This window comes from Bubalus bubalis, chromosome 1 (genome assembly GCF_019923935.1).
Source record: "Bubalus bubalis isolate 160015118507 breed Murrah chromosome 1, NDDB_SH_1, whole genome shotgun sequence".
In the NCBI taxonomy this organism is placed as follows: Eukaryota; Metazoa; Chordata; class Mammalia; order Artiodactyla; family Bovidae; genus Bubalus; species Bubalus bubalis.
Genome location: NC_059157.1, coordinates 190,400,807 through 190,416,427, shown reverse-complemented (window position 1 = coordinate 190,416,427; position 15,621 = coordinate 190,400,807). Strand labels below are relative to the sequence as shown.

General features: G+C 50.6%; 1 protein-coding gene across 5 annotated transcripts in view; it reads right to left on the bottom strand.

The window, feature by feature from the left end:
- Window positions 1-15,621, bottom strand: part of PCBP3 (poly(rC) binding protein 3) — a 231,169-nt gene that overhangs the window by 53,862 nt on the left and 161,686 nt on the right. For 4 of the 5 annotated variants that reach the window (XM_025292973.3, XM_025292977.3, XM_025292983.3 and 1 more), the window contains one exon: window positions 3,609-3,739. In XM_025292973.3, coding sequence (XP_025148758.1) covers window positions 3,609-3,618 — 10 coding nt within the window. In that variant the 5' untranslated portion in view covers window positions 3,619-3,739. Of the gene's footprint in view, window positions 1-53; window positions 198-3,608; window positions 3,740-15,621 lie in introns of those variants that run through there. The other variant, XM_044947825.2, reaches the window with a different exon arrangement.

Below are 15,621 nucleotides of genomic sequence, written 5' to 3'. Positions count from 1 at the left end.
GGATGCCGCCGTCTGGGCTCCGCGTGGCCTTGGCCAGGCTCACAGCCCCTTACCTCAGAACAAAGCCACACTGTGCGGTCGGCAGGGCTGGATGGACGTGGCTCTGGGACAGATGGTCACTCTCCCCGTTTAGAGAAGATAAAAAGGCTAAGGGAGAAACATCAGAGTGGGGTTTTGTTCTAAACCAGAGGAGGCTACGGCTCCCATTGGTCTCAGGTTGGAGACCTCGTGACATGGGATCAGGCACATGTGACCTACTTTTTGCCCGCTCCCCTCGTTCCGCAGGAGGGTGCGCCTGGCGGATGGGCTGTCATTCCAATGACTCCGTCCCCCAACAGGGGCCACCGCACAGACTGCCATGCCTGCAGGACATCGCATGGCCGCTCACCCTGGAGAGGAGGGGGGCAGAGGCCTCAGGCCCCCGTCAATCAAAATGCAGCGCTGCAGACCCAAGCAGCCTCCTCTCAGCTGTGGCTGCGCCCAGGCTGGGTCCCTCCAGGACCATCCGGAAGGTACAGCCCGCGAATCCTCTCCTCTTCCCTGTTTCCTCCTCTGTGGTCAGGAGCTTCCAGATGCTGCCCCAGGAGTCAGTTGCACAGGACCTGAGCCTCAACTGAGCCCTGTGCTGCCCGAGAGGAGCGAGCCTGATGGTGGGCCTCTCACCTGGGCAGTGAGATGAATGGAATGACCCAGACCTTGAAACTATGTAGAGGATGCAGCTGGTCCCCCATCAGAGCAGGCACCTGCCACCATGCACGAGAGGTGACTGTTATTACCTCTCTCTCTTGACATCTCACCCCAAATCAGGTGCAGATAAATGAAAAGACCAAGCCCGTAACCAACTGGCTGTGGGGAACTTCACCCAGAGGACTCACTGGCTGGGAGATGGGCCTCGCTCTGCCGTGCTGTCAGGCCTCGCAGGGAGAGCCCGCAGGGCACGGGGGCGCCTTCTGAGAGAGCCTGCAGGGTGCTGGGGCACTGTGCAATGCCAGCAGAGGTGCACCCACAGGTGGCAGCACGCCAGTTTGTTGCCAAATCAGCCTGACTGTTCGTTACAGGAAAAAATGGAAAATGTGTGTAATGCAAACCACCAGTAACATCATCCCCAGAAAGACCACCAATGAGAGTGGGGTGTTCTGAAGTCGACGTACTCAGACATCTTTCCAGTAGGCATGTATCATTATATTTTTAACAAAAATAGGACCAAGCCACCCATGATTGCTCTTTTTCCCTACTTAACATTATACATGAGATATTTTTCTATGTTGCTGTATGTAAATCTGCACAGTAGTGATCAAATTTCCCATGGTATCGAACTCTAAGCATAAGATTTTGTGCATTTAATTTTATGCATTTTCATGCATAAGGATATAGTCAGCTGCTAGGACTCTATGCTCTGCGTTCCTGAATCATTATCTTAAACAATGCTTTCATAGTAATCTTTGGGCGGACCTGTCTTTGTCATCTTTTATCAACTTGGAACGTTTCTTTATAGAAGGAAGGTCAAAGGACACGTGCTTGAGGCTCTGGTGTGGGTGACAAACGGGCCTGCCAGCAGCACTCCCGAGACGAAGGGCCCTTCCCTGTGCTCTGGCCCGCCCTGGGGAGCCTGTTAGCGGTGCCACTGAGCTCCGAGACCTGGGGATGCCAGTGCCAGAGGCTGGGCAGGGGTGGAGGAGACTAGGAGCCCTGTGGTGTGCCGTTCGTTGTTGGCTCACCCAGTGCCGGCAGCTCCGTGAGGGGCCGACAGAGCAGTCCTGTCACTCGGTTCACTCGCGGTCGGAGGGCATGGACCGCCGAGGGCCCCTCTTGGTCACTGGGAAGGCATGGAAAGGACATGGCACTGGCCTTTGGGTCTGGAGGGAGCACAAGGTGGGCGAGTGGCCACAGTGAGGCTTGCAGGGTCGGGAGTCACAGCAAGTTGAGCAGCTGCCAAGGAGCCTGCCTGCCTTTGTGCAGGGGGGCAGGGGCTGGCTGCTGCCGAGTCTTTGAAGATGTGACATGGAAATGAACAGCGAGCAGAGGGCATGAAGAACCAGAGTCGTGGTTGAAGAGGAGATGAGGGCTCGGGGACACAAAGGAGGCCAGAGGCCCAGCCAGGATGTCGGGGGAGCTGGGGATGGTGGCACCCAGGGCGTGGGGCTGGATGCAGCTGGGCAGACATGGTCAGGACAGGATGGCCCTGCCAGCTGTGCCTGCCTTGCCCATGGGGGCAGCTGGCAAACATTGGGGAAGGCAGAGAGGCCAGTAGGGGCCCCTTGACTCCTGCAGTTGCCAAGCTGCAGCCCGGCCTGGGGGTGCTCCTAGTCTGTCCTCCATGCGGTCCCCAAGAACCCCGGTCAGATGGTTGGTTTACATAACCAGCCTCGCTCCTGACCACAGCCCGGGATGTGCCAGCCGTGTGGAAGGAGCCGTCCATCCAGCTCCTGTCCAGACCCAGAGCTGCCTCCCAGTAATTGGTCCCTGACTCTCCTGCAAACAGGCACCTGGAGGCTGAAATGTTTACACCTTCCTCGGTACAAAGCAAAGATCAAAACAACTCTGTGCAGGCACCACAGGATTAAACATGCTGAGCTGCAAGTAAAAAAGCAAAAGGCAGACAAGATCTGGGGAGCAGGAGAGAAGCTGGAGTAGACAATGAAGGAAAGTTGGGCCCAAGTTTTGTGACATTTTAAAGACACAGATGTTTTTCTGACTGGAGGCAGGCTGACTCGGAACCTATATGACGTGTTATGTCATGAATTTGGGTTAACAAATCACAGCTGAAAACAGGTCCTCAGTGGCCGCCTTGTGACCCTGGGTAAACCAGGTCCCCAGCCTGGAATGTACTCTTGATGCCCTTGCAAACTTAAACGCATGGGTGAATAAACCAGAAGTGGCTTAGAGAGGACCACGCCTGACAGCTGAGCAAGAAACCTCGAAGGCTTTCTCTACAGGTGGACACACTGAGGTCAGAGACGGTCAGTGCTGCAGGCTCGGGACCTGTGAGGCCCTGGGAGAACTCAGGCCTCAGGGTGCAGGGTGGACGGCAAGGTGGCACATGGAACACACAGGCTCCGGCACACGAGCACACGGGCCTTTGTACCCACCCCCACCCCAGCCCCATGAGGCAGGATGGTCAGCAGGGCCGGGCCGCCTGCAGCGCGAGCACAGGGCCCTACATGTGGCTGGTGTTCTTCAGCGCCAGTAACAGCTGGCTCTTCAGACTCCCCACTTGGTGGGTGAGGCCACTGAAGCCTGGCAACAGGGCACACATAGGGGAAGGTGTCCCACGTGCCTCAGAAATTCCAGGGAAGAAGCTGTGGAGAACCCTGTCTGCCTCAGCTGAGACCGGCTTCTTCACGCTCTGCGTCAGCTGGATGCAACCCTTCAAGAGTCAGTGGGAATGCTGGTCCTGCCCGGGCACGTGCAGCACCTCGCTTCTCTGCTCAAGTTTGCTGCTCGTGGCGTGTGCTCTCTCCCTGGCACGGCCCCCGGCTGATGCCACATCAGGGACTAAAGAGAGCGACACCAGCCTGGCGCATACTCCCTGGTTCCAGGGGTGAGTCTGACTCTGTGCAGTCCTGGTAATTGGACACACAGACACGCGCTGCGTCCTGGCCACTCACCTTCCCCCATAAGCAGGCTCGACGTGTCAGAGCAGATCCATAGACAGTGCGGGTTCACCCTTGGGACCTAGAGCATCAGAGCTGGCTCTGGCGACTTGCGGGAGGGCTGACGGGTCGTGGGGCCCCGTGACCTGGAACACAAGAACATGGGGCGCGTGAGCTGACTGGTGAGCGCCTCGCGCCTTGGACTGAGCCTCCACAGAACAGCGGCGTTTCTTAAGATTTGGCTGTGAGACGTGTGGGATGTGAGGAAGTGCCTGTGAGGGCTCGTCTTGGGACCAGTCCTCCACCCTGAAGGAGGCAGCTCCACAGACTGGGGGGCTTCCGTCTCATAGACAAGCAGGACGGAAGCAGAACTTGGCCACGCTGTGCACACTTCTGAGAATATAAGCGAAACAGCCAACCTTCTACTTATTTAGCATATATATATATATATATACACACACATATATATACATACTGAGTTTTCTTCTAAAATTATGAAATTATATATTAACTTAAGTACATTTCTGGTTTCCCACTTTTTACAGCTGGTATAATCATTTCACTGAAACCCTTCCCTTTCAGCAGGCAATCTGTCCATCTAGTCTTTCCCAGAGTGCACCATTTTCTCCTTGATCTAAGTTTCTTGACTTCTCACTTTAGGAATCCACATTTGTTGTCCAAACAGGAAATTTCATACCCAGGCACAAGAACCCATGCTCATGATGTCACACTCTTTGCTGAGTGTCAAGTCCAGGAGTATGTTTAGATCTCTGCGCCCTCTTGTCAGACTTCTGCACCTTAGGCTTCTTTACAACAGCATCCACCCTTTGGAATTGTGAGGTCAGAGCACCAGAAACAATGAGAAGCCCATGTTAAACATCTCTGCCTTTCTCTGTGTCAATCAGATAACCATTTTAGGTAATAAACAACATCACTGAGTCTGTTTCAAGCTCAAATATTCTTATCCGCATAACACGCCAAGGTTTGAAATGAAATAAATGAGAAAACATGACATGTAAGGAAACCCGTGAAAGACGACATTGAATAAAACCTCCCTCTTTCACAGAGGCAGACGGTGTCCCCGCTGGTGCAGTAAAAGAATCCACGTGTTACTGACTGGAGGATCAGAGAGGCCTGAAGCTCACGAGTGGGAACTCATGAGGAAGCAATGGAAGAATTCTTAGCAAGGGAGCCAAAACAATCCCTGAGAAAGGAACAGTTCTTTCACATGGTGCTGGGAAAACTGATATCACACATGCCAAAGAGTGAACTTGGAGCCTTACCTCACACCATATGCAGAAATTAACTGAAAATGGGCCAGAGACCTAAGCTTAGGAGCTAAAACTGTAAACATCTTGAAAATACTGGAAGAAAAATCTTCATGATACTGGATTTGGAATGATTTTGTGGATATGACACCAAAAAGCACAGACAGCAACAAACAAGTAGACAAACTGGACTTCATCAAAATTAAGAACTTCTGTGCATTGAAGGGCACTAACAGGAAACTGAAAACACAACCCACACAACAGGAGAGAATATCCGCAATCAGACCCCTGAGCAGAGTTAACACTCAGACTGCATGTGAGCTTCCACAACTCAATAATAAATAACCTAAAATATACAAAGGGTGTGAGTATATATTTCTCTAAGGAAGATAAAGAAATGGTGTAGCATGGGAAAAATAACTCAACATCATTGGGTATTAGAGAAATGCAAGTCAAAACCACAGGGAGCTTCTTGAAGAGAAGTTGCTCAGTCGTGTCCGACTCCTTACGACCCTGTGGACTGTAGACTGCCAGGCACCTCTGTCCATGGAATTTTCCAGGCATCGATACTGGAGTAAGTTGCCATTTCCTTCTCCAGGGGCTCTTCCCAACCCAGGGATCGAACCCGGGTCTCCTGCACTGCAGGCAGACTCTTTACCGTATGAGCCACTAGGAAAGGCCCGTGAGCTACTTAGGGTGGCTGTAATAGCAATAACAGTAACAATCATGAAAATGATAATAAGAAAAAACAGAAAATAACAAATATCAGCACGGACATGGAAAAACTGGAGTCTTCATCTATTGCTGGTAGAAATATAAACTGGTGTGACCACCTGGGAAATCAGGCTGCAGCTCCTCAAAAGTAAAACCTAGAGTTACCATATGACCTAGCAACCCCACTCTGAGGCTTGTACCCAAGGGAGTGAAGACATATATCCGCACAAAACCTTGCACCTGGGCGTTCACAGCAGCGCTGTACAAGACAGTCAAAAAAGTGGGAAGAACCCAACGTGCATCAACTGATGATGATGGATCAACAAATGGCAGCATCTCCTTACAGCAGGACGTAACTCACTTGCGAAAGGGGGTGAAGAACTGACCTGCGCTACAATGGGGATGAAGCCTGGAGACATAACACGAGGGGCAAGAAGCCAGATGCAGAAAGCCATGCCTGTGATCCTATCTACAGTAAACATCCAGAACCAGGACAGAAAGTGACCCACAGTCCGAGGGCTGAGGAGAGAGGGCAGTGTGATGAGCGTGGGGTTCCTTCTGGGGCAATAAGAACGTTCTGGATTAGACAGTGGTGATGGTTGGACACCTTTGTGAGATGCTAAAAACAACTAAATGTACACTTGTAAAGTATGAATTGTATGGCATGTGAATTATACTCAATTAAAAAAACAAAGGTAATTAATAAATGCCAGCAATGCAAGAGGCCCCGGGTTCAATCCCTGGGTGGGGAAGATCCCCTGGAGAAGAGAATGGCAACCCACTCCAGTATTCTTGCTTGGAGAATCCCTTGGAAAGAGGAGCTCGGGGAGCTACAGTCCATGGGGTCACAAAGGGAATGGAAGAGACCTTGTATTAAACATCACAGAGTTAACCTGTGTCTGCTGCTGCTGCTGCTGCTGCTAAGTCACTTCAGTTGTGTCCGACTCTGTGCGACCCCATAGACAGCAGCCCACCAGGCTCCTCTGTCCCTAGGATTCTCCAGGCAGGAAGACTGGAGTGGGTTGCCATTTCCTTCTCCAGTGCATGAAAGTGAAAAGTGAAAGTGAAGTCGCTCAGTCGTGTCCGACTCTTCATGACCACATGGGCTACAGCCTGCCAGGCTCCTCCGTCTATGGGATTCTCCAGGCAAGAGTGCTGGAGTGGATGCCGTGTCTGCTGCTGCTGCTAAGTCGCTTCAGTCGTGTCTGACTCTGTGCGACCCCATAAACGGCAGCCCACCAGGCTCCTCCATCCATGGGATTTTCCAGGCAAGAGTACTGGAGTGGGGTGCCATTGCCTTCTCCAATGCATGAAAGTGAAAAGTGAAAGTGAAGCCGCTCAGTCACGTCCGACTCCTAGCAACCCCAGGGACTGCAGCCTACCAGGCTCCTCCGTCTATGGGATTCTCCAGGCAAGAGTGCTGGAGTGGATGCCGTGTCTGCTGCTGCTGCTAAGTCGCTTCAGTCGTGTCCGACTCTGTGTGACCCCATAGACGGCAGCCCACCAGGCTCCTCCGTCCATGGGATTCTCCAGGCAAGAGTACTGGAGTGGGGTGCCATTGCCTTCTCCGGGGTGCCGTGTCTACCCCACCCTTAAAGGAACTGCACTGGAATGATGCTCACAAACGGCACAGACACACAAGCACTGAGAAGTCAGGAGGAGAGAGGAGAACCAACAAAGAGCTGTCAGTGCACCCCTGGGAACTGGGACGCGGGTGAACACGAGGTAAATGAGGAGCAAAGCAAAGACAGGGAAACCACAGCCTCTAACAGGGCTGAACGGGGGAGCCAGCTGTTCACCCCGCATTCCGGGAAGAGCAGGGCCGTGCAGAGCGGCTCCACGGGCCGGGGGTGCGAGGCAGGTGAGGACAACTGTGCCGATGAGAATGGTCTGTGAGGAAGCCTCGGGGCCGTGAGTGCCACCGTAGCCACCATCCAGCGCTCCTGGACAACCGGAGGTTTCCTCTCGGGAGTGGGTGACTCTGCAGGGTAGACATGCCGATGTGGATCTGGGAGTGTCACGGGGAAGAGGACGGGAGGAACACGAGATCCTGTGCCTCCCCCAGGGCTGCCGGTGCCCCAGGAGACAGGGCCCCCCTCGCTGCGAGCCACACAGAGTAGAAAGACTGTGACAGTGGTTTCTGATGAGAATGTAAGAAAGCCAGAAATTAATGAGCTGGAGGACATTCCATTTGAAATTGACATCCTCTGAGAACTCGTTTACTAGACACGTAGCTCCAACAAGGCACCATGTCTGGTACGGGCACCAGGAGACCAGCAGTCCGGAAAGTGACATGACAGACCCGCGTGCGTGGTGACCCACTTTCTTCAACATCAGCAGCATACTTCAGAGGGTGGGGGCACCGAGTTCCCTGCAGAGTGAGGTGTGATTGCCAGGGACGGTCTTGGAGCAAAGCCTCTGTCATTCTCTCTTCAAAACTTAACTGGTGCTGGGAAGGGGGCGACAGAGGAGATAACATGGGGTCTGTGACCCCCTCCTCACCTCTACTGCCACCCCTCACTGCACAACCCACTCAGAGACAACAGGAGCGATGGTTTTCAGCATCTTCCTGAACAGACCGCCACAACAAATCAGTTTCAAAGGACCAGAGCCCGAGGACAGCTCGTGCCCTCACAAGCACAGTCCAGACAAAGCAGCCCGCTGAGCCGTAAATGACACACACACACACAGGCAGACACATGTGCGTGCCTGTGGGGGCATGAGTGGCTCCTGCTGGCATCTATGCCTTCATGTGGGGCCTGGCTTCTATCGATATCTGAGAAGTCAGATGCCCAGGGGCAGTGCTGTCCTCTGCCCTGCTGGGCATCCTCCCAGGAAGGCTGGGTGACAGGAGGGGAATGGGCCAGGAGAGGAAAAGGGACAAGAGAGGAGAGGGGAAAAGAGAAGAATGGGGCTGGAGAGGAGGGGGGACAGGAGAGGAGGGGGGACGGAAGAGGAGGAGACAGGAGAGGAGGGGACAGGAGAGGAGGGGGGACAGGAGAGGAGGGGGGACGGAAGAGGAGGGGACAGGAGAGCAGGGGACAGGAGAGGAGGGGGGACAGGAGAGGAGGGGACAGGAGAGGAGGAGACATGAGAGGAGGGGACAGGAGAGGAGGGGGAGCCAGGAGAGGAGAGGGAGCCAGGAGAGGAGGGGACAGGAGAGGAGGGGACAGGAGAGGAGGGGGACAGGAGAGGAGGGGACAGGGGAGAAGGGGAGAGAGGAGAGGAGGGAACAGGAGAGGAGGGGACAGGAGAGGAGGGGGACAGGAGAGGAGGGGACAGGAGAGGAGGGGGGACAGGAGAGGAGGGGACAGGAGAGCAGGGGACAGGAGAAGAGGGGGGACAGGAGAGGAGAGGGGACAGGAGAGGAGGGGGGATGGAAGAGGAGGGGGAGCCAGGAGAGGAGGGGACAGGAGAGGAGGGGACAGGAGAGGAGGGGGGACAGGAGAGGAGGGGACAGGAGAGGAGGAGACATGAGAGGAGGGGACAGGAGAGGAGGGGACAGGGGAGGAGAGGGGAGAGGAGAGAGGGGGGGGAGAGGAGAGGAGGGGGAGAGGAGAGGAGGGGGGAGAGGAGAGGAGGGGGGAGAGGAGAGGAGGGACAGGAGAGGAGGGGGACAGGAGAGGAGAGGACAGGAGAGGAGGGGACAGGGGAGGAGAGGGGAGAGGAGAGGAGGGGACAGGAGAGGAGGGGGGACAGGAGAGGAGGGGACAGGAGAGGAGGGGACAGGGGAGGAGAGGGGGAGAGGAGAGGAGGGGGACAGGAGAGGAGGGGGGACAGGAGAGGAGGGGGACAGGAGAGGACGGGACAGGGGAAGAGAGGGGAGAGGAGAGGAGGGGACAGGGGAGGAGAGGGGAGAGGAGAGGAGGGGACAGGAGAGGAGGGGGGACAGGAGAGGAGGGGACAGGAGAGGAGGGGACAGGGGAGGAGAGGGGAGAGGAGAGCAGGGGACAGGAGAGCAGGGGACAGGGGAGAAAGGGACAGGGGAGGAGGGGGACAGGAGAGGAGGGGGACAGGAGAGGAAGGAGTACAGGAGAGGAGGGGATAGTAGAGGAGGGGACAGTAGAGGAGGGGGGAGAGGAGAGGAGGGGACAGGAAGGAGGGGACAGGAGAGGAGGGGACAAGGGAGGAGGGGACAGGAGAGAAGGGGACAGGAGAGGAGGGCGGAGAGGAGAGGAGGGGACAGGAGAGGAGGGGCAGTAGAGGAGGGGAGAGGAGAGGAGGGGACAAGGGAGGAGGGGACAGGAGAGGAGGGGACAAGGGAGGAGGGGACAGGAGAGAAGGGGACAGGAGAGGAGGGGACAAGGGAGGAGGGGACAGGAGAGGAGGGGACAGGAGAGGAGGGGCAGGAGAGGAGGGGACAGGAGAGGAGGGGACAGGAGAGGAGGGGACAGGAGAGGAGGGGAGTCTGGATGAGGGCAGGCAGGCAGGTGCCCTTGAAGGAGGGAGCATGTAGAACATGTGGAAAACAGTGCTGAAAGGGTTTTTGATAAACCACGCTGTCTTAACACCAGTCATCTGGCTGCTGAACATGACAGGGCAGGAGAGAAAACAGGAGAGAATCACATGCTGATCCAGCCGAGACATGATGCTGACAAGGCACCTTGAAGCCCCCAGATGCTATGGAAGGTCAATCCGAGCAATGACCCTGGGGCCAGAGCAACATACTGCCCATCTGGCAGGGCGCCGTGGCACCCTGTCACATGTCACAAAGGACAGTGAACACAGAGTGAGAGGTGGAGTAGCGTGCGTGCGTGAAGCTGCACCTGACGTTTAGAGGTTGTGCATTCTCCTAAAGCTCTCAGAGGACAAAACCAAAGCGTTCTAACTCGTAAGGCAAGTTTCCACCAATTCTGAAGACAGGGATTGACAGATCACGCTTTCCACCCAAGGGGCAATTAAATTACAAACCATTAGCAAAGAGATAACTCTGTAATGCTCCTGGATGTAACACTTTTTAAATGCTTCTAAATAAGAAATGGATGGGACTTGATGAAATTAGAAGGTCATAAAACCTCAGTGATAATAGAAGTACTGTATGCCAAAATTCATACACACAACATTCATTCACAACAGAACTTAGAGGAAGCTTACAGCTTTTAATAGCCTACACCAGGGATAAAGAAGGTCAGAAAACTAGTAAATAGAAAATCAAACTTTAGAAATTAGAAAAAACAAGAGAAAGTATTCACAGAAGATAAAAAGAACTTAATTATAATAAATATAATATAAATAAAATATTGCATAGAATCAGCAAACTAAAATGAACTGGAATGGGTGAATTTAACTCAGATGATCATTATATCTACTATTGTGGGAAACAATCCCTTAGAAGAAATGGAGTAGCCATCATAGTCAACAAAAGAGTTCAAAATGCAGTACTTGGATGCAGTTTCAAAACTGACACAATGATCTCTGTTTGTTTCCAAGGCAAACCATTCAATATCACGGTAATCCAAGTCTATGCCCCTGCCAGTAATGCTGAAGAAGCTGAAGTTGAACGGTTCTATGAAGACCTATAAGATCTTCTAGAATTAACACCCAAAGAATGTCCTTTTCATTATAGGAGACTGGAATGCAAAAGTAGGAAGTCAAGAAACACCTGGAGTAACAGGCAAGTTTGTCCTTGGAGTACAGAATGAAGCAGGGCAAAGGCTAATAGAGTTCTGCCAAGAGAATGCACTGGTCATAGCAAACATCCTCTTCCAACAACACAAAAAAAGACCCTACACATGAACATCACCAGATGGTCAACACCAAAATCAGATTGATTATATTCTTTGCAGCTGAAAATGGAGAAGCTCTATAAAGACAGCAAAAACAAGACCAGGAGCTAACTCAGATCATGAACTCCTTATTGCCAAATTCAGACTTAAATTGAAGGAAGTAGGGAAAACCACTAGACCATTCAGGTATGACCTAAATCAAATCCCTAACGATTATACAGTGGAAGTGAGAAATAGATTTAAGAGACTAAATCTGATAGAGTGCCTGATGAACTATGGACAGCGGTTCATGACATTGTACAGGACACAGGAATCAAGACCATCCCCAAGAAAAAGAAATGCAAAAAGGCAAAATGGCTGTCTGAGGAGGCCTTACAAATAGCTGTGAAAAGAAGAGAGGCCAAAGCAAAGGAGAAAAGGAAAGCTATATCTACTTGAATGCAGAGTTCCAAAGAATAGCAAGGAGAGATAAGAAAGCCTTCCTCAGTGATCACTGCAAAGAAATAAAGGAAAACAATACAATGGGAAAGACTAGAGATCTCTTCAAGAAAATTAGAGATACCAAGGGAACATTTCATGCAAAGATGGGCTCAATAAAGGACAGAAATTGTATGGACCTAACAGAAGCAAAAGATATTAAGAAGAGGTGGCAAGAATACACAGCGGAACGGTACAAAAAAGATCTTCACGACCCAGATAATCATGATGGTGTGATCACTCACCTAGAGCCAGACATCCTGGAATGTGAAGTCAAGTGGGCCTTAGAAAGGATCACTACCAACAAAGCTAGTGGAGGTGATGGAATTCCAGCTGAGCTATTTCAAATCCTAAAAGATGATGCTGTGAAAGTGCTGCACTCAATATGCCAGCAAATTTGGAAAACTCAGCAGTGGCCACAGGACTGGAAAAGGTTACTTTTCATTCCAATCCCTAAGAAAGGCAATGCCAAAGAATAATCAAACTACTGCACAATTGCACTCATCTCACACGCTAGTAAAGTAATACTCAAAATTCTCCAAGCTAGGGTTCAACAATACGTGAACTGTGAACTTCCAGATGTTCAAGCTCAAGGCAGAGGAACCACAGATCAAATTGCCAACATCCACTGGATTATCAAAAAAGCAAGAGAGTTCCAGAAAAACATCTATTTCTGCTTTATTGACTATGCCAAAGCCTTTGACTGTGTGGATCACAATAAACTGTGGGCTTACTCCTTGGAAGAAAAGTTATGACCAACCTAGATAGCATATTAAAAAGGAGAGACATTGCTTTGCCAACAAAGGTCCATCTAGTCAAGGCTATGGTTTTATCAGCAGTCATGTATGGATGTGAGAATTGGAGTATAAAGAAAGCTGAGCACCAAAGAACAGATGCTTTTGAACTGTGGTGTTGGAGAAGACTCTTGAGAGTCCCTTGGACTGCAAGGAGATCCAACCAGTCCATCTTAAAGGAAATCAGTCCTGAATGTTCATTGGAAGGACTGATGTTGAAGCTGAAACTCCAATACTCCACCTGATGCGAAGAGCTGACCATTTGAAAAGACCCTGACTCTGGGAAAGATTGAAGGCGAGAGGAGAAGGGGACGACAGAGGATGATATGGTTGGATGGCATCACTGACTCAATGGACATGAGTTTGAGTAAACTCCAGGAGTTGGTGATGGACAGGGAGGCCTGGCGTGCTGCAGTCCATGGGGTCGCAAAGAGTCAGACACTACTGAGAGACTAAACTGAACTGAATTATAATAAAGAATAGATCAGAAATTATGAAATAAGAACAATTGTGAAAATGAACAAGTATAAAATTTGGTTCTTCAAAAAAGTTCCCCAAATATCCAAGCCTCTGATGACACTGATCAAGAAAGTAATCAAGGAGGCACAGATGATGTGAGTAGTTAAAGAACACAGGGCTTCTGGTTCTGGACAAGAAGAAGCAGATGCAATTCTCCCTGCATTCCCACTGAGCACAACTGAAACCCTGCATTAACCACGAAGCAATCTTCAGAAAGATGGGGATGTGGGGAGAAGGCACCTGGACTGGTCCTGAGATGAGAAGGCTGACACAGCTGTGAGCTCACCTCTGTGTCTCCCTTTGTTCCCTTCCAATTTATTCCAGTCTGGTCACTGGAAAAAACTGCAACTGTAAAATGCCAAGAACATACAAAAAAGTCTCGAGAAAAGCCAACTCTCTCCCCCATGGTCCTCCTCCCTTTGGTCCCTCAGCATAGGACTGGGGACTGAACACCAGCCAGCAGGTTCCTGAAGCTTCAGGAGTTCAGAAGCTTCTTGAGAATACTGCCCTCCAGGGAAGGCCGGCAGGAGACGTGTGCCTGTGTGCACACACCCACCCACGTGCACACACATACGTGCAAACACCTGTGCACACACATGCATGTTTGCACACACATGCATATATACCTTGCACACACATGCATACATACACTGCATACACCTGTGCACACACATGCACACACTTACACATACACCTGTGCAAACAAACACATGTGCACACACATGCATGCACACACATACCCATGTACACATATACCATGCATACAGCTGTGCACACACATGCACACACGTATAAACACATGCACAAGTGCATGAACACATGCTCACACACCCCACCCATACACCTGTGCACACACATGCACGTGCACACACAGTCATGCACACACACCATGCATACACCTGTGCACATACACCACCCATACACCTGTGCACACACATTCACACACACATGTGCATGCACCTGGCCACACACAGGCCTGTGCACACACATGCATATGCACCCATGCACACACACACACCTTTGTGTGCTGTCAGAGGAGCTCCCACTCTGCAGTAAGAGGCACTCCTCCTTGGCCCTGGTATCAGTGAGACCAAGGGGGCACCTGGGCCTCTCCCCAGCTCCCTGTGAACAAGGTCCCCCACCCATGTCAGCAGAGACCTGCTAAGACAGATCTTGATAAGGTCCAACATATCAACATAAGAATCAAAATTTCCAAGATGCAAACAAAAGTCACCTGCCATAATGAAAACTAGGAGCATCTCAACATGAAAGAGAAAAGAAAATCAATAAATGCTAACACTGAGATGATAGAGATACTAGAAATTTCCAACAAGGATTTCAGAGCATCCATCACAAAACTGCTGCAGTGAGCACATGTGAACAGGCTAAAGCAAGTTTCTAAAAGCCTCAGCAAAGAAGTGGGAAGCCTGAAGAACAACCACAAATTACCAAGCACCAGTCAAAATGAAATAACCTCAGTATATCCACAGCCATTAAAGATATGATGGAAACCTGTAATAAACACTCCAGGAAAGAGATCTCCAGGCCCAGATGGCTTCACTGGGGAATTTTACCAAACATTTGAGAAAGAATGAACATGCGCTTTAGGTACCCCTGTCTACAAAAACTGAATACTTCCCAGTGCATTTTGTGAGGCTGCTGTTACCTTGATGCCAAAACTGGAGATAAGACAGCTCAGGAAAAGAAAAATGTAGACCAACCTCTCTCATGAACATCAACACAAATAGATTAATGTTATTTTAAGTTAACAAATGAATCCAGCAAAGTGTAAAACAGTTATGTACCATGGCCAAGTAGGATTTATCCAGATGTGCAATGCTGGCTCCATATTAAAATAATCAATCAATATAATCTACCATATCAACAAGCAAAAGCATAAAAACCATATGACTATATAAACTCATGGATTAAAATGCATTTGACAAAATTCAATACTTAATTCATGATAAAAATAAAAGCAAGTTAAGAATAAAGGGAAATTATGTCAACTTGATAAACAGCACCTGTAAAACTGCAGTTATCATCACGCATATGGTGATAGATGAATGCTTCCCACTAAAGTAGGGACAAGCAGGCTGTGCCTGTCACCTGGTATCCACCATAACCCTGCGAGTTCAGCCACTGCAACAAGCAAGGAAAAAACCACAGGAACACAGGCTGAAAAGAGGAAGAAAAACTATCATCGCTATTTGCAAATGACACAATTTTCTACCTAGAAAATCTTGAGAAATCTACAAAACAAAACAAAATTCCTAGAAATAACAAGTGAGTTCAGAATGGTGTGGAATATGAGTCAGATAGCGACTGCAGCCATGAAGTTAAAAGACGTTTGCTCCTTGCAAGAAAGGTTATGAGCAACCTAGGCAGCATATTATGGAGAAGGCAATGGCAACCCACTCCAGTACTCTTGCCTGGAGAATTCCGTGGACAGAGGAGTCTGGTGAGCTGCTGTCCATGGGGTCACTCAGAGTCGAACATGAGTGAAGCGACTTAGCATGCATGCACACAT